The sequence below is a fragment of the Eufriesea mexicana genome, unplaced genomic scaffold (genome assembly GCF_001483705.2).
Source record: "Eufriesea mexicana isolate 0111107269 unplaced genomic scaffold, ASM148370v2 scaffold944, whole genome shotgun sequence".
Taxonomy (NCBI): Eukaryota; Metazoa; Arthropoda; class Insecta; order Hymenoptera; family Apidae; genus Eufriesea; species Eufriesea mexicana.
In genome coordinates, this window is record NW_016909080.1 from 430332 (window position 1) to 457453 (window position 27122).

General features: G+C 44.1%; 1 protein-coding gene across 1 annotated transcript in view; it reads left to right on the forward strand.

Annotated features, from left to right (window-relative positions):
* GluRIB (Glutamate receptor IB) overlaps window positions 1-27122 on the forward strand; it is a 138677-nt gene that overhangs the window by 110279 nt on the left and 1276 nt on the right. The window contains exons 4-17 of the mRNA XM_017899530.1: window positions 1000-1132; window positions 7890-8010; window positions 8778-8942; window positions 11917-12132; window positions 14226-14333; window positions 14681-14794; window positions 14890-15010; window positions 15500-15588; window positions 16150-16373; window positions 18996-19208; window positions 22699-22897; window positions 22995-23239; window positions 24167-24413; window positions 24599-24673. Of these exons, the coding sequence (XP_017755019.1) occupies window positions 1000-1132; window positions 7890-8010; window positions 8778-8942; window positions 11917-12132; window positions 14226-14333; window positions 14681-14794; window positions 14890-15010; window positions 15500-15588; window positions 16150-16373; window positions 18996-19208; window positions 22699-22897; window positions 22995-23239; window positions 24167-24413; window positions 24599-24673 (2270 nt within the window). The remainder of the gene's footprint in view (window positions 1-999; window positions 1133-7889; window positions 8011-8777; window positions 8943-11916; window positions 12133-14225; window positions 14334-14680; window positions 14795-14889; window positions 15011-15499; window positions 15589-16149; window positions 16374-18995; window positions 19209-22698; window positions 22898-22994; window positions 23240-24166; window positions 24414-24598; window positions 24674-27122) is intronic.

Genomic DNA, 27122 nt, shown 5'->3' on the forward strand with positions numbered 1-27122 from the left:
AGTACCAGGGTGTTTATCGCGCGAGTAATTCCGTAGCCGTAAAGAAAAGATAGAATTTTTTTTCAAATTCCAGTTTACTCGTTAATTGGATTGGAAATTGCGAGATTTGCGTATTCATTTGGACAGTGAAAATGAATAAAAATAAGCTTTATATCGTGAAAAAAAATATCGCGATTTTAAAAAATTCTAGTTTATTCGAAAAACACCGTGTCGCGCGACATGCGATTCGCGTATTTATTAAAAGGGAAAAAATGGATAACAACGAACCCCGTATTTTTCAACAAATTGGATAATTTCATCGGATGCTAACAAACGGGATTAAAATTTAGAATTTTTCCGATATTCGAAATGTCACGATTTAATGTGAACTTAAATATGTCAACTGCATTATCACACGCGTGTAGAGAATATAAAATACTAGTAAACATAAGCAGAAACAATGTGATTGACAAGGTACGAAGAAAAAATATCCCGATATTTACCAGCGCTGCAATTTTTCAAAGGGAAACACATTTTCTGACACGAATTCGGTTTTTCAAACCAATCGGGACACGCGTGTGCACTTGTACAATTCCCGGGACAACTTGGTTGCGAGCAAAAGCATCGTAATTCGAAGAATTTACAGGACGCGACAAAAATTATCCGCTTTATCGTGAGCGTTGCCGAACACGTGTAAACGTATAGATAATTAAAAACGGTGGATGAAATTGATTTTCGGATGAACGGGTCAAACGAATCGCGTCATCTGATTACCAGATTAGAGGTGGTTCCGCTACAATCACCGCGAAACGTTTCGGCCCCGACGGACACCGCAGACCAAACAGAAAGTCCGCCAATGAATTACGGCCGATGTGATGCGCAATCGTGCGCGCGTAATTTTCCGAAAACGCGAATAGTACAATGTACAAACGCGTATGGCGTGAAGCGGCGAACCGCGGGTACGACCGTGGAGAATTTTCGCGTCCGCGCCATTCACGGTAAATCTTTTGGCTGTTGCAGGTCTGCTGAGGTTACAGCAGATCTACCAAGACCTGAAACCTGGAAACGAGTCGTTCCAGGTGGAAACGGTCAAGCGAATACAAAACATGTCCGAGGCGATCGACTTCCTTCGGAGCTTGGAAGAATTGAACAGGTGAGTCGAAGAAATTTCCACGAAACGCGATTTCGTTCACAGCTGAAACCTGAACGAGTAAGGATGGATAGTATTTATTCCCCAGCTTGATTAATAAATATATTATCGCGAGCGTGAAGCTCGAAAATCGATGTTTACTTTTAAACGAAACGAAATAAATGCGAAATAAATAGAATTTAAATAAAAATTGGAGCGGAAATGCTAATTAACGCAATTTTATTCCCGGCACTCGTTTATCTCCTGAATAATTTTTAATACATAGCCTTCGAAAGCCCGGCCGCCATTTTTCTCAGCAAAAATAACTCGCCTTGAACTGTTTACCTCTGCAGTCACTAAAAAAGTGCAACTATTTTTCACGATATTAATTATCTAATAAAAAGGCGAAGACATTTATGCTAAAGAAATATCCGAATTATCAAAAAGATGAGAGAAGATCATACAAGGTGGCGAATATGTCATTGATCAATCGTCAATATTGAATTTTCCTTTGGGAAAACACGAATGAACCTATTACACAACAAAATACGTCAGCTGGCTGTCACGAAATTGATTAAAACCGAAACGAATTCGAAACAAGTATTAAATTTATGAAATACTTTGAATCGAAGAAATTCGAACAAACACGACCAAACGAATTCGCAGAAACGGAGCTAGAGACGAATATATATATTAAAATATAAAATTTCCGAAAAAGGACTGTAAATGGTGCCGAGTCTCGCGATGCCAAACCGCGTAGAGCTATCCGAGAGATTAGTTTATGGTCCCGCTATATTCCTACCAACCACGAGCCGTGTCACGGTCGCTTTTTCCGAGTTACGAAAAGCAGCCGGATTTCTGTCAGACCGTACTCGAAGCATTCCCCTATTCGACGTTCCAGCGTGGAATTTATTTTTACTTTCCTCCGAGATTCGAGTTTGGAATCGATAGGTAATTTCGCAGGTCTGATTCGAAGATAGGAAGGGTGGAATGCGTTGATGGTTGAATTAAAGGCGGAGTTATATCGAAGAATCAGACGCGAACGGCTTTGAAGAACGGAAACGGGCTAACCGAAATTCGGCAGGAAATTCATCGCGTTTTGTGGATCAGTGGCGAGCGATGTTAATTAAAGCTGCCTGCGAATTCGCAGTTATGAATTTTCAGAAGCCAGTGACGTCGGTGAAATTCAATTATCGTTCAAACAGCAATGACGATCAAAGCGAATAGGTTATCACGCGTGGAATGATCTCGCGGGTCCTGTCCAAGACTGTCAACGATACACTGGCCACCTTTCATCGCGTGAAAAATTTCTGGTATAATAAATAACAATAACGGTGCTAAGTATTAAATATAAAATATGAAATTAATTCTGACGTTTCAAGACCGAGCTTCAATCATTTCATATCGCCTTCATGCTATCATTATATAAATTTCAATTGCTAAATGCACATTTAAAAGTGTCACGTTTAAAATTTACAATTCGTCAAAGTATTGTCCTATCTATCAAATACGCTAAAAATTACGCTTCGTGACTTACAGAACTCGTAAATCTACTTAGAATAATTACGAATTTTATGCTACTGTTGTATAAAGTCCTAATTGTTAAATGTTACGACCTAAGAAACACGCAATCCTATATGTTAACTATGATAACTTGTTATCAGCTACATCTAGAATTTGCAATTCGTCAAAGTATTGTCCTATCTATCAAATACGCTAAAACTTACGCTTCGCGACCTACAGAACTCGTAAATCTACTTAGAATAATTACGAATTTTATGCTACTGTTGTATAAAGTCCTAATTGTTAAATGTTAAGACCTAAGGAACACGCAGTTCTATATGCCAACTATGATAACTTACTATCAACTACATCTAGAATTTGTAATTCGTCAAAATACTGTCCTATCTATCAAATACGCTAAAACTTACGCTTCGCGACCTACAGAACTCGTAAATCTACTTAGAATAATTACGAATTTTATGCTACTGTTGTATAAAGTCCTAATTGTTAAATGTTACGACCTAAGAAACACGCAATCCTATATGTTAACTATGATAACTTGTTATCAGCTACATCTAAAATTTTCAATTCGCCAAAGTAGGGTCCTAATTCATTAACCTATCCGTCACGTACGCTAAAAATTACGCTAGACTACTTATGGAACCCGTAAATTTACCTAATTAACTAATTTACTAATCTTGACAATCAAACTTACAAAAAAATAAAATAATTGCAGTAATCATATATATATAATTAAAAGGAGATTGTACAAAAGGAATGTACGTGTTTTAAACAGCTGTGGACACACGCATGCAATGGTAGCGACTAGTATGAAACTGTATGTATATGACTTACCACTGAACGGCTGTGGCGTTGCTGCTCGGCTTCGGTTCTGCGACCAGACTGAATAACCCCAGGAAGGTCCTGTAAAACCGACGACTCTGCCTAGCAGGAAGCCCAAGCGTGTGTTTACATATGTCCCGAACAGAGGCTCGTAGAGCCTAATCCGTCCACGTCGGTGATACCAACACAAGCAGCTCTCCTCGCGCCTTGTTTTGACCTCGCACTACCAGGCACGACGCGAGGCTCCGGCTTCTGGAAAAGACCATAAAACGTTTTCTGTAATTTTCGTCAACAACACCCCACACCTCTCCCCAATCGCGAAAATATTCTCGATTCACTCACTTTCGCAGTTTTATTCTTTGTTACGATTTTAACGCGTCATCGCAGATTGCACGAGCTATCCAGAAAGTTCACAAAGACACGTGTGTTTACTCGTCGATCACTTACAAGACTGCGAAGACGAACGTTAGTTTATTTCGACACTAGACACAAGATGGCGCTGACTACAAACCGCGAGCGGGAAATTAGAATTCATCGACACTCTTTTATGGTCCTATTTCACTTAGGTTCTCAAACCTACGATAGGTACGCGATCAAAAATCCAACGTTAACTGAAATAAGACCAACGGTAACTCGGTAATTTTTCTAAATTAATTACGCGACGCTATCTATCCCTCAAACGCGACGATCAAAATCAAAAGACTATATTAAGACGATACTACGCGATCAAAAATCCAACGTTAATTGAAATAAGACCAACGGTAACTCGGTAATTTTTCTAAATTAATTACGCGACGACGAAAATCAAAAGACACTCCAGGACGATCTAGCGCGCGAACTCGAATTAACCGGAAGTGGCGATGAAGACCGCGAGGTCCCCAGGCGCGAATTTCGACGCGAGCATTGTGGGCGCAAGAAAAAGGCAGGAAGAAGCCGCCATGGGAGTATGATGTTCACGAAACGGCGAGGCCAGGTTGAAATGCGCGGCTCTTTTATAACGAGCTAGTGGGCTTGCACGCCGCTCGTTAACCCGGCCATCAGTTTCACGCATCGCGCTGCAAAAATGCACGGCGAACAACGCGAAACGCGTGGCCGACTCACCGCTGTTGACTTTTCCGGTGCAGCCCCCTGCACCCCGCCGCGCCCGGCCTGTCCCGTCCTTTTATTTCTGATTTTTCAATTTCTACCCCTTTCGCATTACGCTCTCGCCCGTATCCGCGGTTACGAGTCACTCCATCCTTTCATGGCGAAACGATTGTTCCGCTTGCACGAAGAGCGATTCCCGTCGACAAACAGCTAGCGCGTTTAATATCCGCGAGCATCACGCGAACGGGGGTGGACTTCTGATTGGACTTGCGAAGATTCGGGCAAGATTTCGTGGGTTTGGTCTGCATCCTCCATTGGCAACTGTGTGTTTGCCATAATTTCGACCCATTGGTTTCGCGCGGAGAAACACTCTGTGCGGGATGAAACGGAGCTGGCGGAGTGACAGGTTTAATAACGTAAAAGGGTTGTTTCCGTGTTCGGCAGGAATTCCAAGTACCAGGGTGTTTATCGCGCGAGTAATTCCGTAGCCGTAAAGAAAAGATAGAATTTTTTTTCAAATTCCAGTTTACTCGTTAATTGGATTGGAAATTGCGAGATTTGCGTATTCATTTGGACAGTGAAAATGAATAAAAATAAGCTTTATATCGTGAAAAAAAATATCGCGATTTTAAAAAATTCTAGTTTATTCGAAAAACACCGTGTCGCGCGACATGCGATTCGCGTATTTATTAAAAGGGAAAAAATGGATAACAACGAACCCCGTATTTTTCAACAAATTGGATAATTTCATCGGATGCTAACAAACGGGATTAAAATTTAGAATTTTTCCGATATTCGAAATGTCACGATTTAATGTGAACTTAAATATGTCAACTGCATTATCACACGCGTGTAGAGAATATAAAATACTAGTAAACATAAGCAGAAACAATGTGATTGACAAGGTACGAAGAAAAAATATCCCGATATTTACCAGCGCTGCAATTTTTCAAAGGGAAACACATTTTCTGACACGAATTCGGTTTTTCAAACCAATCGGGACACGCGTGTGCACTTGTACAATTCCCGGGACAACTTGGTTGCGAGCAAAAGCATCGTAATTCGAAGAATTTACAGGACGCGACAAAAATTATCCGCTTTATCGTGAGCGTTGCCGAACACGTGTAAACGTATAGATAATTAAAAACGGTGGATGAAATTGATTTTCGGATGAACGGGTCAAACGAATCGCGTCATCTGATTACCAGATTAGAGGTGGTTCCGCTACAATCACCGCGAAACGTTTCGGCCCCGACGGACACCGCAGACCAAACAGAAAGTCCGCCAATGAATTACGGCCGATGTGATGCGCAATCGTGCGCGCGTAATTTTCCGAAAACGCGAATAGTACAATGTACAAACGCGTATGGCGTGAAGCGGCGAACCGCGGGTACGACCGTGGAGAATTTTCGCGTCCGCGCCATTCACGGTAAATCTTTTGGCTGTTGCAGGTCTGCTGAGGTTACAGCAGATCTACCAAGACCTGAAACCTGGAAACGAGTCGTTCCAGGTGGAAACGGTCAAGCGAATACAAAACATGTCCGAGGCGATCGACTTCCTTCGGAGCTTGGAAGAATTGAACAGGTGAGTCGAAGAAATTTCCACGAAACGCGATTTCGTTCACAGCTGAAACCTGAACGAGTAAGGATGGATAGTATTTATTCCCCAGCTTGATTAATAAATATATTATCGCGAGCGTGAAGCTCGAAAATCGATGTTTACTTTTAAACGAAACGAAATAAATGCGAAATAAATAGAATTTAAATAAAAATTGGAGCGGAAATGCTAATTAACGCAATTTTATTCCCGGCACTCGTTTATCTCCTGAATAATTTTTAATACATAGCCTTCGAAAGCCCGGCCGCCATTTTTCTCAGCAAAAATAACTCGCCTTGAACTGTTTACCTCTGCAGTCACTAAAAAAGTGCAACTATTTTTCACGATATTAATTATCTCGCATAATATTTATATATACCTTAGCCTCTCTTATATAAACCTATTTATTTTTATTATACTATATTAGCACCAACTATGCAGGGTGTCTACGTTATTCCTAGCCAACGTCTTTTCTCGCGTGAATAATGAATATTAAAAACATATACCTCATTTATGCTACGCTTTTTACCCTACACACGTCTGCACACATCGTGTACACGTATTACAGTTACAAGTCGTTTTAACGTTAAGAATATTTTTCATTTCTCCGAAAAGCAAGTCAAAGGTTGGCTCTAATCAGCCGCGCATTAGTACAGCTCTATTTTTCCAGTAGTAAAGTCCGTCAGCGTTCGGACAGACTGACGGATCACGCTTTTGTGCGGTCACCGCGTATCTCGGCCGCAATTTACCACCGGCCACGCATTTGCACGGGCCAGGTAATCAACAGCCAGGCTGACAATGAACCCGAATCGAATGAACGTTCCCATTACCGAAAACAAAACGTATCTATCGCGAATCGTCGTCGGTCCTTCCGCGACTTTATCGTCGGAGAAGCGACGCGTCTGGAATTATGTAAATTCGTTACACGCACTCGGTCGTTGGGACCTCTCATGAGGTATTTTACGAAACGAAAATGCCAGCGAATGTCTCCTGTTTCAACCCGCTCGAACACGATGACGACGAGGAGAGGCGTGGAGAGTTGCGGAAACGCGATTAGAAATTTAATGCGTCGTTGAGAAATTTAAACGTTCGCGTAAGGAGGGAAACTGGGAACGTAAAAGGCCGTTTAAAGATTGAGAAATTCGTGCAAAAGCGATTGGGAATTTAGAATGGGTTATTCGCTCGTTCTGCTACTCCATAGAGTGATTTAACTACTTGCGCTGGAAGGACGTGTCACGCACGTCGTAATGCTTTTGTCGCAAAATCGCCAACGACGTGTGGTATACACGTGGTTAGGCAATTGTTACAGAAACACTGGACCGTTCTGGTACACGCACCTGTGAATTTCTTGCCACCGCAAGTGGTTAAATAGGGTATTAAATTTTTCCGTATATTAAAATAGGGTATTTAATTTTGAGGAGTTACTGCGAAGAGACGCCAATTACGTTTTAATGATAAACCCTTTTGCCGAAGTGTCGGAACATCTTGACAGAACCTATGGCTTAATATCCTTCATTTTCAAACTTTCGAAGATTACTCGTTCAAAGTCTTGTCAAGGTTATCGCAGGACCACTCAGACCAACGCCTCGAGGATTATTTAAAGTTTCAAACTCAGACAAAATCGGCCAATTATTCTGTAGCTCGATAAGAAGCTCGATTTATAATTAGGCTACCGATGCTTAAGCAAAGCTCGAATTAAAGAGGAGCGAAATTGCAACGAAATTAAATGGTAAACGATTTAATCCGTTTGCAGGTGGAGTAACAAGTACGTGGTACTCGATTGTCCAACTGACATGGCGAAGGACATCGTGGTGAGTCACGTGAGGGACGTTGCACTGGGCAAAAGGACGTACCACTACCTACTGAGCGGATTGGTGAGTGCGAAATTTATAAATGAAATAACAAACATAACATAGTCGTGCAAACGACGCGAATCCATGGTTCGCGATGGAAATTTCACTTCCGCGGGATAATCCGGAAACGCGAAGGAACCTTCGAACGACAGAGGACATTTTAGGATTCAGACAGAACGGTATGTGCAGTGACGTATAATGAAACAGTAGCTCACGCGAATACCGAGCGATACAAAAGACAAGAATACATTGTTCAGCGGTTTCAAGCGAATAATAATGAACGGGAATATGCCCTTTCGAGATACATAATTTATGCTTTTGTCCAAATTCTTTGTACCATAGACAAGGGGTGCCATTGTCACGTGATTGTTCTCGAAACGGCAGCGTCCCATTTATCCGAGATATAATCCCGGCAAATTGGCACAATTTAGCCACGCGAGAATTCGAAATTTCGATCTACGAATTATTCGTAAAAATATTTCAACGTCGATGCATGATAGAGACACCCTACTTCCCGTTTCACTTATCCAATCGTCGAACGTATCTTCAGCCTCCCGTTCGCCATTTCGTTTCGTCGACCAGGAGAGAAACGTTCGGTTCCTAGATCGACACGATGGATCGGGTAATCTTAGATGAACGGTCACACTTTTGGCACGTCTGCTCGTACCTATAAACCTGGTCACCTATTCCGATGGATGCGAAACGGGAAGCGCAGGACCCGCCAGGGTACCACGAGATATTCTCGTGCTTCATACGACGCTACAAACACGGTGTTTTCGTATAATCAGATAATGGACGACCGATGGGAGAGCGAGGTGATCGAGTACGGCGCCATCAACATCACCGGCTTCCGCATCTTGGATGCTACACGACCCTACGTCAAAGACTTCCTCGCTGGCTGGCATCGCCTGGACCCGGCCACGTATAAAGGAGCTGGCCGCGAATCCATTTCTGTACGTATGCTATATACTCCTTCTTCCTGCCATCGCCACATTTCCTCGTGAACATTGTCTCCCTCTGCCTTCTTCCTCCAGCCAAATCCGTGCAACGTGCTTGCATCCTTGCTCGCTTGGATCCGAATGGATCGTTGCAAAATTGTTTCCCTTACCTAACACAGACACACTCCTACGTCGCGAGAATACCACGTCGCATCCCTTTCGAGTCGCGTATATTTTCGCCAAGACCTCTCTTTGTCTGCCCTCCAACGACCTCTCTTTTCTCGAAATTTAGCCAGCATTATCTTCGACCCTCGCCACTTCCAATAACCGCGAATGCTCTAGTACTTATCGGGCTGTAGTCGTCTTACCGACAAGGGACGCCAATTCCATATGGGCTGTCGAGTACCTTCGAGTACGCCAATTTTCTGCCCTAAGCGCCACGGTCTACTCCGGTTTCCGGCTTGTTTTCGGATACTTAGCACGGTCAAGTGGACGACCCGATTGCACGCGAGAGGGACGCCTCGAGTTTCGGCAAAAGAAAAGCAGACCTGGATTCCGTAACCCGAGTAGACTATGGCTTTGCGTAGAGGTAATACTCGAGGTATCACAGGGCAGATCGAAAGTCATGCGCGCGATAATTCTCGTTTTCTGATCTCGTCGAAACGAAGAAGGTTGCAAGCAGAGAAAGAATAAAATTAAAAAAGGGGAACTTGAATATCCTAATTCCCTAAACCATCGTTGTTCGCGTCCCCAAAAATAAAGTCCGAAAATACACATACGAAATTTGAAGGAAAATTTTCGTGGAACGAGAAAACGATTTTTGGGGCCAGGAAAAATTGTTGGAGCACGATTCGGATTTTTCTATCGATATCGCGTTATTCGTCGAGCATCGTTCTCAGAATAGGCAACAAACTCCGGGGCCATTCCAAAATTCACAATAGCTCGGAACGCTGCTATGAATCATTTGGGACTTTGCAACGGTATCGGAGGATGTATTCGAGTCCGTGGAAATGCGTGCGTTTGCACAAAAATAGTGTTTGCGCTACGCCATCGAACGTTTCCGGTATTCCCGACAATGTTACACAACATCGAAAATCGATAAACACCGACGTTGTGAAATTCCGCGATATGAAGAGAGAGAGGAAAAAAAAGAAGAAAAATAGAAAAAATTCCGTATCCTTCGCGACGATATCGCGAAAATGGCCGATTCGCAACGATGTTTCGCGTTGTAACGTAGTGCCCCGAGACCTCGTAATAACGTTACAAAGCGTAACGACGAATTTCATCCGGTCATAACCGTTACCGCTGCGCGCTATCAACCCTCGCACGTCCATCGTAGAATTTTACTGCGATCCACCGATGAATCGCGCCACCTAAGCTCGCCGAAACGATCCACCCTTATCGCGATCTCGAGCAACGTGCGCCCGATCGCGCCTTCTCCACGTTCGATCCACGGATCCGGATTGCCGAGCAGCTCGGAAGACGAAACTGCGCGCGATCCGACGCACCGATTATCCTGATCGATCGACGAGCAATTTCCGACTTTGGCCACGTGCCCGACCTGGTCCTCGTGAATCTGCGTACGTCTCGTCACAGCGATAAACGATTTTCTCGCTTCTCGGAGTCAGCTTAACCGCCACGCCCGGAAACTGCCACCAAGAACTTCCCTTCCTTTCTCGTCCCAACGTCCAACCGATCATTCCGATTATTGCCACGATTAACGAAGCTTCCAATTGCTCGGGAATCAAGGGACTCGAGAAATTTCTACGAGTATGCTTGGCTTGGCTACTGGGATACCCGTGATAGAGCAGGGTGCAGATGGAGGTTTGATAAAAGAATGTAACTCGTGGCGACCATTGTCGAATTTCGTGGGATATAAAAGGGAGTGGTCTTTTGTAATCCTTTGAGTGTGTCGTGACTCGAGTGAGAATCGTTCTTCAGGGTTTAGAGAGGAACGTCGATAGACAGAACTGTGAATAAATATAGATCCGACCTATTTAGTTTGTCACGCTCGAGTAGCATTTTCAAGAGCAGCTTGTGGAATACCGGGATTAAAAGTTTCCGATACTCGTGATAAAGGAGGGTTGGAATTTTTGGTACACCGATGTTATACGTGTCTGTTTACATTACTTAGGGAAACTTCTTTTCGCTCGGGATACCGCTCGTGTCGGTTTAAAAGCAGCTTCATGTATAATTCATGCCGCCATGTTACTTAGCCTTGGCGGCCGTATCTCTGACAGAAAAAGAAAACAGTTTAAAGATCGCTATAAGTACCGTGATTTCTTTTTTATTGTAATTAGGAGCGTAGATATATAACTATATCCTGCTTGATTCGAAATTATTGTAGGCAAGACCAGTATAGGCGAATACTGGCCTCGAGACACCGAAAATTGACGAAAGAACAAGAACGCAATAACACAAACTCAAAACTCGTACACTGATTTAACTTAAGGAAATAATACCAAGATAACGAAAACACGCAAAGACGCGCTCTTTTAAAACTCTCTTTCCAACACCCAGCGACTCACGCTTGTGCTGGTCACAACCGATTTCTAAGAACTCTGTTTTGCTTGTCAAGGACCCACGCTTTTATGCTTTCCTTAACCTACGATTCACCTCCCCGTAGGAGAGTCACGCAACTTAATTTTGTTACATAGAATCACTTTTCGATTTGCTTCCAGAAAATATCGATCGGTTTACAATTTGCTTTTGTCGGCAATAACCGATTCGCGATTTCTTTTGGTATCCTACATTATTGTATATTAAATTTGCAAAGTATCTTTGGGCAACGTCGAAGATCGACCTCGTCAGGCCGCCATGTTTCGAAGGAAGAAAATGGTGGCTATGCATGCGAATTTTAATTTGAAATAGTAGAAATACTTTTCCCTATCCTGAGCTATCCACGAGTTACCTTTTTCTGCTCCCGAAACAAAAGTAATCGCGATGGTCGACGACTCTGACACTCATGCTGCGATTTTCTTCGCATTAGGCGCAAGCAGCGCTGATGTACGACGCCGTATTCGTTCTCGTCGAGGCGTTCAACAAGTTCCTGAGGAAAAAGCCGGACAGGAGCAACGTGAGGAGGACAGGGATCCCGGGTAGCAGTCAAATTATCAATGGCACCAGGGCGTTGGACTGCAACAACAGTCGAGAATGGGTGACACCGTTCGAATATGGCGACAAGATCTCCAGGCTACTCAGAAAAGTAAGTAAACCCTGTCCTTGTCTTCGAAGAACGGCAGATATCCCTTAAAGACAAATACTATTTCATTAATCCACTCGAATGCGACACTTTTCAAATCTGACACACCAATCGTGCTTCTTCTCCTTCTTCCCGAATTTATTTACTAAAAATTTGAATACCGTGAGAGTGGAATGGAATAAGCACGGTTCTGAGAGAATGCGAAGTGTTTAGGACATTGTGTGAGAGAGGTCATATGCAAGAGGATCGACTGGAAGGATTACTTATGGCGAAGAAAGTTTAGGTACATTCTCTAGGGTTTAGGGTGCATGGCGCCATGAGGAGACGAAGTTGCGAGAATGACTGAGTGAGGAATTTTGGGTGAACGTGACAGAATGAATCGAGTGAGACAGGCTGAAAATTAGAGTGAAATAGAACGAATGCGTGAGTGTATACAGGGTGTCAGAGAAGTACGCGTGAAGACAGGTACTTTCGGTTGAAATGAAGCTAATTATTGTTACAAAAGAAGCGTCGTTACTTCTCGAACCCCTAAACCATAATCCACGAGTAATTTAAATCAGGATAATCCCTGCAATATCGCAACTCAGCAAATCGAACGGGATAAAATTCGATTTTTAACAGGGAAATGCATATCGAGTCACATAAATAAATAAAATAACAAACCCATCGAAGAGGAAGAATAGCAAACTGGCAATTTTTCTCATCTCGCAGTTTTTCGCGAATCGCGATTATTAAAAGTGGCTGGAAAATTTCAAACGGCCGTATGAAATCCCAAACAGTCCAATACTCATTCGCCATTCGTGGCACTCCATGCGACACGATTTTTTATTCACCACGCGTACAGACTAATATCGGCACACGTTCGCGACGAACGAGTCATTGGCGTTAAAATGGCGGCAAGGCGACGCGGGACGACGGAATGATTCATCCTGGGAATTCTTGAAACGCTGGCAGAAACGCAGAAATACTCGATATATTTCGAATAGCCGTGGCAACCGAAATTGCCAGGGACCCTTGCCGACGTCTCCCTGCCATTGACAGTAATTGGCGGTTATTCCGACTCTAACGGCATTAACGTCAAATCGTCCCCCTTCGTTCTGTGTATATACGTATACCGTTACACCGGAAGTGGCGCCCCTCTAACGTCGACTCCCCTGCTCTTTGTCGATTCGTCGACCGACAGTCGGCAAATTTGCCTCTGCCAACCTGAAGAAATTTACCATCTTCGAATCCGCAACGATCGGCGAGAGTCTGCCAGTGGCAGTGGGCTCGTTAACAGAGCTTTGGCAGAAGCTCGTTCTCGCACGAAAAATATAAAAAGTGGAAGGAGTTGGAAAAATTGAACGAGGTTCGAAGATACTTCAAGTCCCAGCTAACATCCGAAATTTGTAATTTTTAAATCGATATTGTAGAGACTTGGATGGTGGTGTTTAAATAATAGAACTATTTATTGATAAAGAATAATGGATTAACAATAGGAGGTGACGATTAAACATACGAATTTATAACAGCCATAACTTAAGACTACAACTCAATTCTGTAACACAATTACAACTCAGCTTGTTACAACTAAAATACAACTAAATAACTAATGACTCCTCTCTACACAACTCTGTTCTGATCATTCCTCAGACTTCTAAGACTGTCCTCCAAAAAACTGTTCACTAACCACTTCTGCCTTCTTTTATATCTTCCCCAAAAGCCTCCCCCAACAAAACAAAATATGGTCATGCTAAGGGCCTGACGCATTGCCGGGGTTTTCCAGATCGACCTGACCCTCGAACCCTCGGTGACTTTCCAAGCTAAAGTTACCTATACACGAGGTGGAAGTCCTGCGATACTACAATATTATGCCTAATTATTTTCTTCGCAGTTGTATATATTATCGATATATTATCGGCATTAGTTAATTTCCCTCCGCGTACTCTTTGCTCGCGAATAAGTAAATAATTATCGATACGCTGTTTGAGAAATTATGAGAAATAGTGGAACTTCCTTGAAATTACCGAACGTATGCAAACACGGTGCACGGAAAACAAAGATGCAAAGTTACATCAGAACGAGTATTGACACGTGGATTCGCATTCAACTTGCAGGTAGAAATCGAGGGACTGACGGGAGAGATCCGCTTTAACGATGACGGTCGCAGGCACAATTACACCCTCCACATCGTCGAGATGACGGTCAACAGCGCCATGGTCAAAGTAAATATTTTTTTCACCCAACGAACACGAGCCCCGTGTGTCCCTTCGCTTTTCAACCCCGCCGTTTCTCTCCGCTACGAAACGTAACCCGACGGTTTGGAAATTTTGCAATGCGAAAAAAGAAAAAGAAAAAAAGAACGCGGGAAAACACGACTGCAATATCAATTCCTTTTAATTCCACCCTGTTTTGCGCTGTTTGCTCGCCGACGCAACCCCGTCGGTTCGATGACTTCGCGCGACGATATTGAACATCGATGACTATCGACCGGCACGCGCGCGACTATGCGAACTTGGTCGAGGCTGCGACCTGGCCGAAGCTGTAAACCATTCGCGATTTACCTTTTAAGGTGGCCGAATGGTCGGACGAGGCTGGATTCCAGGCCATCGCGGCGAAATACATTCGGCTTCGACCGCACGCGGAAATCGAGAAGAACAGGACCTACATCGTCACTACCATCGTGGTAAGAAGTCACCTATAGAATATCGCCTTCTTCTGTAAAATATAAATTTCTAACACTTTGCCAACAATTTATAATACCGTTTCCCAATGACACAGGAGGAGCCGTATATCATGAAGAAGAAGTCAGACACCGGAGAAATCCTGACTGGCAATGACAGCTACGAAGGCTACTGCAAGGACCTGGCTGACCTCATAGCTAAGAAACTAGGAATAACGTGTGAGTATTACGCATGTACGCAATCACTGAAAATAGTCTCGAATAATTACGCCTTCTCCTTCGCCAATTATAACTCGCGGAATCGATATTCCCGGTATTTTGCCATCGTAGAAGCGAAACTACGCAGAGCTCGATTTAATTGCGAGGAGGCCTTGCGTCTCTCGCTCTTCTTGCCACTTCCGATCCTACGATAATTGTAGCTCATCGACTCGTACTAGTCGTAGAACTCGAATACTTCTCTGGCTATCTTTGGTACACGAATCTCGCGCGAAAGCCAACATTAAAAGGAGAAATTGGAATGAAAAACATGTCACGGGAGGAGCACCCACCTAGTTACCCCGCCCTTACCAGTTCAAGAACCTTCTCCCTCTATGACCGTTCGAATCAACGATCGAAAAGCTTCCTCTGGCTTTACGATCGTTCCCTACTCGCGAAACATCGTCGTGAACAACGCTCCGCGAATTTAATCGAATTTTCAATATTTTTCAGACGAACTGCGGATAGTGAAAGACGGGAAATACGGGATGGAAAATGCGGACGGTGGTTGGGACGGCATGGTCGGCGAACTGATTCGCAAAGTAAGTTACACGATGGATAACGGAAATCTTCGCGGCATGGATGCGTTTCTTAATTCGTGGATGCATTTCGAAACCGGTCTAAAGTCAGATGAACCTCGAACCGAGACGGAACAAACGATCTCGTCCAAACGAGCTTGCACGAAAGATTCTACTATTGATCCGCGAGGTCCGACTCGAAACGGACGTTAAAGCTGTTTTATCTTTGGTGAGAAAGTACGCGGCTCTTCCACCAGATGCCTCGAGCTTGCAAGCTCTTTGGCCTCGCGTTTCGAGCTACATCTGGCGGACGAGCTTCGAACGAGCGAAAAGAGAACGCGAGGGCTTTTTATTCGCGTCTGATGGAAATAATCTCGAACGCGAGACGTTCGGTTAATTATCCTCGAATAATTAGGTGATTAGGAGTAATATCTATTAGGATTCCGCGAATGACAAGTATGTTTATCAGGAAGTTAATTTCGCTATAAAAGTACGTAGGGTTTTTCGCGATATTTTCGCGTTACGTATAGCGTTTTAGGTGTAAGATATATGGATTAATTAATTGATTAATCGTGATGTTTTCAGGAAGCAGACATCGCCATCGCTCCCATGACGATTACTTCTGAACGCGAACGAGTGATCGACTTCAGTAAACCTTTCATGTCGCTGGGAATCAGCATCATGATCAAGAAGCCTATCAAACAGAAACCAGGAGTGTTCAGTTTCCTGAACCCACTGAGCAAAGAGATCTGGGTGTGCGTGATTTTCTCGTACATCGGTGTATCCATCGTCCTTTTTACCGTGTCCAGGTAAATGAGAATTTTTTCGCAGCTATTTCGACTGGCGCGCGGTTAAGTAGTTACGGTCGGTACATGGTCAGACGCGAGGGAAACGTATACGCGTTTGCTACACTTGATGTGTAAATTTTCATCTAAAGAGTGTTTAATGATTTTGAAATTTAATTTCCTATTCTGATCGACGAGAAAGAAATTTGGAACTAATTTCAAAGTAATAAGTAATAATTTTCTGAGGGAGGCATACGTCGATTTCTATCGGAAATTAGCATGGTCGGCGAACTGATTCGCAAAGTAAGTTACACGATGGATAACGGAAATCTTCGCGGCATGGATGCGTTTCTTAATTCGTGGATGCATTTCGAAACCGGTCTAAAGTCAGATGAACCTCGAACCGAGACGGAACAAACGATCTCGTCCAAACGAGCTTGCACGAAAGATTCTACTATTGATCCGCGAGGTCCGACTCGAAACGGACGTTAAAGCTGTTTTATCTTTGGTGAGAAAGTACGCGGCTCTTCCACCAGATGCCTCGAGCTTGCAAGCTCTTTGGCCTCGCGTTTCGAGCTACATCTGGCGGACGAGCTTCGAACGAGCGAAAAGAGAACGCGAGGGCTTTTTATTCGCGTCTGATGGAAATAATCTCGAACGCGAGACGTTCGGTTAATTATCCTCGAATAATTAGGTGATTAGGAGTAATATCTATTAGGATTCCGCGAATGACAAGTATGTTTATCAGGAAGTTAATTTCGCTATAAAAGTACGTAGGGTTTTTCGCGATATTTTCGCGTTACGTATAGCGTTTTAGGTGTAAGATATATGGATTAATTAATTGATTAATCGTGATGTTTTCAGGAAGCAGACATCGCCATCGCTCCCATGACGATTACTTCTGAACGCGAACGAGTGATCGACTTCAGTAAACCTTTCATGTCGCTGGGAATCAGCATCATGATCAAGAAGCCTATCAAACAGAAACCAGGAGTGTTCAGTTTCCTGAACCCACTGAGCAAAGAGATCTGGGTGTGCGTGATTTTCTCGTACATCGGTGTATCCATCGTCCTTTTTACCGTGTCCAGGTAAATGAGAATTTTTTCGCAGCTATTTCGACTGGCGCGCGGTTAAGTAGTTACGGTCGGTACATGGTCAGACGCGAGGGAAACGTATACGCGTTTGCTACACTTGATGTGTAAATTTTCATCTAAAGAGTGTTTAATGATTTTGAAATTTAATTTCCTATTCTGATCGACGAGAAAGAAATTTGGAACTAATTTCAAAGTAATAAGTAATAATTTTCTGAGGGAGGCATACGTCGATTTCTATCGGAAATTGAGCTGAGAAATTAAATTACCCTATTTTTCCTTGTCCCGTGTATTACATTGGAGTAATTATAGGTGACGTTAAGAATAGCCTATATTTCAATAATATTTACATTAGGATACGTTTTATAGTCATTAGTGACCTTTAACGAATATCAAAATGGAAGAAATTCGTGGTAAAGAACTGCAATTTATACGCTTCGTATACTCTACGTGGTATGTAAAGTACGATCTACAATATATTCCACATTCCGCTTTGCTGCAACGTAAATGAAGGAGAAGGGAAACTAGAACTTAGAACACGAGAAAGCGGCGATTTATTGTCACAGAAATTTCCGTGCCCGTGATTGATCGGTACACTCAATGCCACCCTCAAACTACACGACATTACCTTCCCCTTAGCCTTTTCCTCTCGATGGCTAATTACGCAACGGCTAACCTTGTTTACCTCCTCGGCAAGTGCCACGGTTACGTGTCGACTCGCGACAATTACGCGTGCATTTATCGTGATCTCGCGCCAACGCCGGTGGCGAGCTACAGCGATAAATCGTCCTTGCTTTTATTTCATTCTTACTCCTGGTATTTACCGTTCCCTATCTCGCGTGACTTCGCCAAATACGATCTTAAACGATCGCGACTAGAATTCGATCGTAATCTCGATGGACGACGGATAAACTCCAACACCTGATCGTTTAATCCTCGAATAATAAATATCCTGGACAATCTACGCCTGCCCGTCCAGTTTCTGGGTAATTAACCAAGGAAATATACGAGTGGAGAGAGGGCCTAGATCTTCCTTCGACGATAACGTTTTACGTCTTTTAAAAAAACCTATTCCTCTTTCACCCCTAACCGGTATCGTTGAATCAGGACTAGCTACGACAGTCTGGCTCCTATTATTTAGCTCAGAGGTATTTAAATTTATAATTGAAGTTTTTACTTTGTAATCCACTGTTTACACGATGGAAATTTCCGTTGACTTTTATCCCAAACGGTAGAAAAGTAGTAAACCTCTTATTTATTTTTTAATTATAATTTATTTCGCGGTAACCCTATCGAGGGTCTTTAATTGATGGATGTTTATTGCTACGTGAAGGTTTCTCGTTTTACATATCCTGTAACAGCATTGATCGTTAGACTGTAAAATGAAGCAATGCGAAGATCACTCGTATCAAAGATACCACTCAAGCTAATTTTTCTGTAGAAAGATTTGCACGTATTAACGTAAGGGCCCTAAAATGGATAAATGCTAGAACTTCCTAATTAGTATAGAAATATATGCTAGCATTCCAATGCTAATTGCATCGATTTTTCACAGATTCTCGCCGTACGAATGGCGAGTACTGACCCTAAGCAGCAGTGGAGACCCTTCGATGGGGACGAGGAACGACCCCACCCTGCAGCACCCTCACGGGTCACAGGGTTCGCCGCACATGCCGACCTCCAGCATGGCGAACGATTTCAGTATCATCAACAGCCTCTGGTTCGCTCTGGCCGCGTTCATGCAGCAGGGCTGTGACATATCGCCCAGGTAATCGTTCATTTGCTCGCAGCAACTCACCCCTGATCGCAGTGATAGCGTGACTCGCTATCCAGCCCGGGTGCTTCGTAAAAATTAATTACCGCTAATCTAGCTCAATTATCAGGCTTTCTTTCTGCGCTGTGTTCGAGTTCCCTTATCTATCAAGCGGCGCTATCGCGGAAGCTTGTGGGACTACTACCGCCTAACGTCGAGCGAAAGCAAGTTGAACATCTCTTTATCATCATCGTGATAGAGATCGGAAGTTAACGCGAAGAAAGCTATGAAAAGTGTTTGCCTGGTCGTTTAACGGGACTGCGATACCGGATTGCGTGTTGCGTTGCGAAAGATAGCTGCCTTCTTTCTCCAGTAATTATACCTACTTTCGCTCTGTTCTCCGTTTTCGTTCTCGCAACGCGAGCCAGCTGCTCCGAGTACACAAAGACACTGAGCGTGGAAAATGCTCGCCTTTTACTTGGAACAGGTCAACCGTGTTGTTTGCTAATAGGATGAATTGAGCGGGGTACCGAAGGTTCGCTTAAAGTCGCCGGCGTAAACATTTCGCGGTTCTACTACTGAGAAAGTTCGCAGAGCGGCGTGATCATCTACAAAGAGGCTACTTTTGCGTAATTAGCGACGAGGTTCGATTCAAGACGCGACAGGCGCTGAAGAAGGAAATAAGCGCGCTCGTAAATGACACCTCGCGATCCTTTGCCACGAGTATCTCTAAAGAACGCGTTAGTAAAGAGGGAGAATTCAATGTTAAGGTCTCTTGGATCTCTCTGTATTTTGCATTGGTGAAATTTAGGAAATCGATGGTATAGTTGAAGCGAAGAATTTTTACTTTTATTCCTTCGAAAATTTATACGTCGTAGGTGAAGAATTAGGATTGGGAGAAGACAATGTTCGTTACTTCTGCAGAAAATTGACGAGACGTCAATGACAGTTGGATACCTCGACGATAATAATCTAGATGAATAATATTACTAAACAATATACAAAAGACTATTTAATATTTAAATCGTGCCTGAGATTAGAGAATATACGAGAGAGTAAACTACCTAATTTTGACTACTTAATATTTAATACGCTATTACTAAATTATTGAATATACAATTTCAATAAATAATCAGAAATCTAGCTCTGTACAAAAATAATAGGTATTGCCTCCGCTGACTAATTTGCCATTTTAATAAAATTGACGTACTATTATAATTGATTAAAATACCCAAATATGTTTAACACCTAAATTCTACCACTCTATCAACACGATCTGACTCTCATATGAAACACCTATCGAACGAAAATTTCTACAACGATCAAAGGGGATCATTGTAATTGCGCGATTTTAAGCTGTCCTTCAACGCACGATCTCCATCCTCCACTAGATAGGCCAGCGATGATAACCTTTAAGAGGGTGATTTACTGGGACTACCCCCCGGAGAGGGTTAAGGTACACGGTAATTACTGTTGCAAATTCCTTCGTTTAAATTACAACTGCGTGCCGGGTAAACGGCGATTATAAACCGCGTGGGCAGAATTATCAGAATATAATCGGATTACGTTTCGTAGTCTCGTGCCGGGCGTAATTTAGAGCGGCCCTCTCGCAATCAGCGTCGCGATTAGGCGGCCGGCTATTCGAGGGCGGCTCATTTGAATGAGCGTGCCGTTTCGTGGCCGCGGCTCGAAAATTCCATTAGCGACACGCTTCGCCGACCGAGGTCGCGTATATACCTTTCTCAACCGATTCGACCCCTTTTTCTCCGCTTTTATATCCTTCTTCCCACGCATCGAGCATCGATCAACCCGCCATCACGAACCATACGTTTTCGTGCCACCGTGGTAACGCGAGTTTCTGCCCCCTTTGCATAAACGTCCGTGCTATTTCGCCGCATTCCTACCCGATTTCGTGTACAATGTTCCACCAACCAGCCGCGTTTCTTCTGCTTGTCGAACATAACGAGATCCTGGAGAAATGGACTCTATAGGCTGGACTAAGGACTTTCAAATGACGACGGAATGGTTAATTTACCTATCTTGGCGAACTAGCTAAAATTCGTGGAAATAATTTCTTTCCATCTTTTCAACCGACACGATCAAATTTTTAAAACAGCATCGGAGGTTGAGAAAAATTCCAAAACCATTCGAAAAATTTATAAGAAGAATATCAGAATATCAGACGAATTTTTCTAGAGCTGTAAAATGAACGTAACCTGAGATAATTGGAAATATTGTAACTCAATACCGAGGTAATGAAATATCCCTGAAAAGTGTGTATATTCGATAAATTTTTCTCATTTAACCCCCTCGCAAGTATTTACATCTTGTATACACACTATGATCAAAGTCAATTTGCACTGGGAATCACGTGTACGTACTAATTATTAAATTCCGTGAATATTTAAATATTTATATCACATATGTTCCCTTACGAGAGTGTACTCTAATGGATCGTGACGTGATTCGTCACATCAATCAACTTCCAATATGAATTGGCAACATCGTGGAATAGATATGCCATAACGCTAAACTCCTTTCGATACCCTCGTCTATACTTCCTCGCACGTGAACCGGAGCCTCCTTAAATTTCTCTGATATATCGTGAGCGTTAAAACAAACACGGCGCGGGATCACAAAGGATGAAACAATTCGCGAACGGACGCGCCGTAAATCTGCGGAGGAGCGACCGCGACGTTTTCGCGGACCGTTTCGGCCACTTCGTAACTGGGTCTCGATTAATTTCCATTCCGCCGTATCCACCATGCCAGCCCATCGAGGCGGTAGCCTCCTTGATTAATGGTTTAAATATTCGCGCGGCGCCGATATGAATTGTAAATTTCGCGGAACCTTCTGTCCTCCGCGCCCACCCCGCTCCGCCCCGCCCCGCTCCGCTCCTTCCGCGATACGACCGGTGATCCTGCGCGGACACACGTAAAGCTTCGATATTAAATATCGTCACATCCGTTCGACGTACGGTCTAATCCGATTGCGAAGTTGCCGCGGAGAAAGTGACCGAGGGAGAAAAGGGGATGAAAGTTACGACCCCTTGGGGGTCTTGCTGTTGGATTAGAGACGAGGTCTTCTGGAGAAGAGAAAACTGACGGAGAAGAAGTTGGAGGATGTCTAGGTTACATTTACGAAGAAGGAAGGGGATGAAAGTTACGACCCCTTGGGGGTCTTGCTGTTGGATTAGAGACGAGGTCTGCTGGAGAAGAGAAAACTGACGGAGAAGAAGTTGGAGGATGTCTAGGTTACATTTACGAAGAAGGTCTAGGTATAGTTTCTTCAAGTTCGGAAGAGAAAAGAGCGTTACTTGGGGGGTTGAAGGCGATTCGATCCTAGCTGTAGATAAGTTGGATCCACGCAAGATCCACCGATCAGGGATTACGAAAATTTCTCGCATTTATTAATTTTGAACAGACTATTCTATAATTGTCCTATTTGCTAATTTAATTTTTAATTGCTACTTGATACACGTGACAGCGAAAATTGCGTTTAACAGGTCAATATCGGGACGAATAGTGGGCAGCGTGTGGTGGTTCTTCACGCTGATCCTAATCTCCTCCTACACTGCCAACTTAGCCGCGTTTCTAACCGTGGAGAGGATGGTCGCGCCGATTAACTCGCCGGAAGACCTGGCCTCGCAAACGGAAGTGCAATACGGCACGCTATCTCACGGATCTACCTTGGACTTTTTTCGCGTAAGTTCCAAACGAATTTAGCGAAATCTCTGCGAGCTATCTGGGCAGGGAAGCCTATCGTGAAGCCCGGGGGAAAAACCGTCCCTTCCTTTTACAGAAGTCGCAGATTAATCTCTACAGCAAAATGTGGGAGTTCATGAACTCGAGGAAGCACGTGTTCGTGAAAACGTACGACGAGGGTATACGAAGGGTGAGGACCAGCAAGGGGAAATACGCTCTCTTGATCGAGAGCCCGAAGAACGAGTACATAAACGAGAGAGAACCCTGCGACACGATGAAGGTCGGCAGGAACCTCGACGCCAAAGGGTTCGGCGTTGCGACGCCACTGGGATCTCCTCTCAAGTAAACCTCGTCTATTTGCTTTTAATCCTCTAGCGTAATACGTTTCTTTGATGTCATTGTTGCTCCCAACTCGCTCCATATTCTTTCGCCCTCGATTTGCCCACTGTCAGACGATCTTTCGTCTCTCGTAGAATCGAGAGAAGAGACTAGGTCGAAGATTCCGCAAAACTGGAACGCGTAGCACGATCCACCCTCGAAGGGTGGTGCAAAGATTCCAGTACTCATCCGTAGATGAGAATTTTAGAAATAGATATTGCCATATTAGCACGAGATATTAATTTTCTCGTCCGAGAAAGAAGACAAACGCCTGGGGGGCAAACGAAATTCCAAATCTTTCGATAATCCTCGACAAAGCCACTCGCGATGTATTCGAACCGAGTGTCGAATCGAATGAAAGGACAGATTCGACCTATTTCTTCCATACGAACGCGTAATTAACGAGGTCTTGCAGCGATCAGGAAGAGGCGAAGCACCCACCCCTCTGGCCCGCCTCCTTGCGGCTCTTTGAAATTCCCCGGGTCTCTGGCTCCCTTTCCAAACATGCCACCACGTCGTTCCGCGTTCAATTAGCATAGAAAAACTCCTACACCCATTTTTCCGTATCATTACCGCTTAAGGGACGAGCCGACCCACTCTGCCATCGTCGTCTCGACTAACCAATTCAATCTCGTCCTCTCGTCGGGCCTTCCACCCTTGTCGAACAACGTTCGATTTGTAATTCAACCAACACACCAACTTCGATTTCGTTACATTTGTACGGGACGCAGTCGGTTTCTCCCTGTGGTATCTTCGCACAGTTCTCTGCCCGCTCCCTTCGTGGCCATTTTCGCGAATTGATAGATAAATTTTGACAAATAAAATTCGGATCTTATCCAAGGGAATGGGGAAAATTCGGTGAACTGTTTTCTGAAACGCGACACGTTACAGAGACCCCATAAACCTGGCTGTGCTGTCGCTGAAGGAGAACGGAGAACTGACGAAACTGGTGAACCGATGGTGGTACGACAGAACGGAGTGCAGGCACGGGGACAAGCAGGACGCTTCGAGGAACGAATTATCCCTGAGCAACGTGGCAGGGATATTCTACATCCTGATCGGTGGCCTGCTGCTAGCGCTGGCGGTCGCGCTGCTGGAGTTCTGTTACAAATCGCACACGGAGGCTACCAGAGCGAAGGTAACGAACTGGTAGACCGTTACAAAATAGAATTTTCTTCGATTCCGACGAGAAGCTCGCGAGTTTCCGAAGGAAAAATAGATTGGAACATTCGACCGCGAGAAAGAATTAACGATCGCGATGCGTCGTACGCGGCGTGGAAAGGCGAAGGAAAATTCTATTTATCGAAACGTCCGATTTTCCAGATCCCACTGTCGGACGCGATGAAGGCGAAAGCCCGACTGACAATCGGTGGCGGTCGAGATTTCGACAATGGCCGGGTAAGTAGCATCACGAATCGTCCACATTTCTAGATCCCTGTTTAACGATCGCACGCGTATTGCGCGGTTAGAGTAACGAGCCCGTAGGATCGTCCTGGACAATCGAAGAAAACGGCCGAGAAACGTTCCACTCGCCTTTTTCCCTTCTCTTTATCACGAGTAAACCTCGTGGAAACGTATCAACGAATAGACGATAGACCGCGTTTTATACCAGGAACGCTTTTATTCCCTTTTCTTCGATTTCGATCCAACGATCTCGATGTATCGTGTAACATAGGTCCGCAACGTGACGGGATCGGGCTGCATTATGCATATCCGTGTAATACAAGAACCTATACTACATATGTATACATAGAGGCATACAATAGAGTACGTTTGGCATGCAGTTAGCAGCGTGTATACTGTTCGACGTATATATATATACATATATATTGTGATCGAAAGACGGCCGAGTATCGAGAATTTCGAACAGGGACGTGGTTCTCGAGGACTATTCCGCAGACACGATCGACCAAAGGACGATCATCGATCGTTGTCGATGCATCGTGTATAAATGGATACGAGATTATACACGTATAAATAGATATTGCGTATACAGATACATTTATATAGATAGATACATATATATATATAAATAGATATATTCTACGTACATGCGTGCGATGTGCGGCTGGCTGGATGTGTTGCGCTCTTTTCTATTTCTATCTATCTCCTCCACTCTCTTTCTTACTCTCTCCATCTACTCTATCTCTACATCTATCTCTATCTTTGTACTCGATGGATGCAGGAGACGTAATTTTTGCTCGTTTTGCGCGTTTCGTTCTACTTTTGTTTTTGTCTCTAGTGGTACGGACTGCAGAGTTAGACGGAGGATGCATGCGCCTTTCCCGGGACCATATGTGAGTACTCTCTAGCCCTTAATTTTACATCCCATCGCGCGCTATTCGTCTCATTCGGTGTGTCTATTTTCTCTCTCTCTCTCTCTCTCTATCTATCCATCTATCTGTCTGTCTATCTTTCTATCTATCTATCTCTCTATCTATCTATCCTCCACTTTCCTTTCTGCTTCTCGTGTACACCATCTCGAGCAATATTCGCCGTCCGAGTCTCTCTAGCTCGCTCGAGCAGAGACTCCGATGGCGAATGATCGGTAGAGTACACGATCACCTTCAACAAGCTCATCGTGATCTTAGATTTTTCGACTTCCATTCACGTATCGAACTCTCACGATTCACCTTCGCTCGCTTTCTCTGCGTCACTCTTATCAATCACTCGTCTGAAAAACGAATCAATCGGTAGATGACGTGTTCCTTCATCGCGTTTCTGTCCTTCGACAATACGATATTATCGGATTCTCGGTGGATACTCGATTTCACGCGAGTAAACGAAGAGTATGAATCGGCATTCGAATTGCACTCGGCTGCCGAGAATTTACGTACACACAGGCGTCCTTCTACCTCCTGCTTTCGTTCCATGGCTCTTCCCTCACCTCTATAAGCTTTGGTTATCATGGAAACGCTGGCTTACGATCGCGAGATGAGCATGGCTTGCAGCAACTACATACTTAGAGGATCGTGCGAATGAGACGTGATTTGTCGAATCGCATGCAGCTTTGGAAACGCTTGTACATTAGACCGTGTTTACACTGCTACCATGCGTCCCGTGTACGCGTGACGTATTACGAGTTCCATTAGAAATCTGTCTATCCGGCTATTACAAACTGTCGATACCATCGTCCAGGATCGTGGGGATCGTTGATATCGACTATCGCGATTCCCGCAACAATCGATATTCCTCGCTTGGAACGAGGCGTTTTACCAAGCGCTACATCGAATTCCGCGAATCCGAGGATACACGCATCGAGCTTAACCGTTCGAGTCCCAGAGGGCTTCGAAAAAAAAAACACTGTCGAGGAATCCCAAGCAGCGCGATCGCGTAGGTACTCTGGTAGGTACGACAAAACCCAAGCAACGCGATAGCGCTTCTTCTATTTTATGTCGAGAAATCCCAAGCGGCGCGATAGCGCTTCGTTTATATTATGGCGATGAATGGCCAAATGGTGCGATAGCGCTTCGACTTTGAAAATCGGCGATGCACCGTCAGCTGTCGAGAACGCTCGAAATATCCTAGATCTTCTCGAGATGAAATCTGAACAGCGCGATCGCGCTGCTTGGGACTGAAACGGTTAACGAAACGCGACGGAAAATGGCGTCGTTCCGCAAACCTACATTTAAAAATTTACCCCTTCTCTTCGTTTCTCCTGCGCTTTTTCGGGGGATGTGTGTCAAGCGCGGTTTCCTGTTTCAAAACGCCTTTAACGCGGGCAAATGGAATTTTCAGTAGCAGTGTAAACAAACGTTTGAACGGAACTATGCATCGAATGACGGACTCGCTTCCATCGCGACGCTTCTCTCGCGGCAAACGGGCGATAGAATTCTTTCTCTTTCGC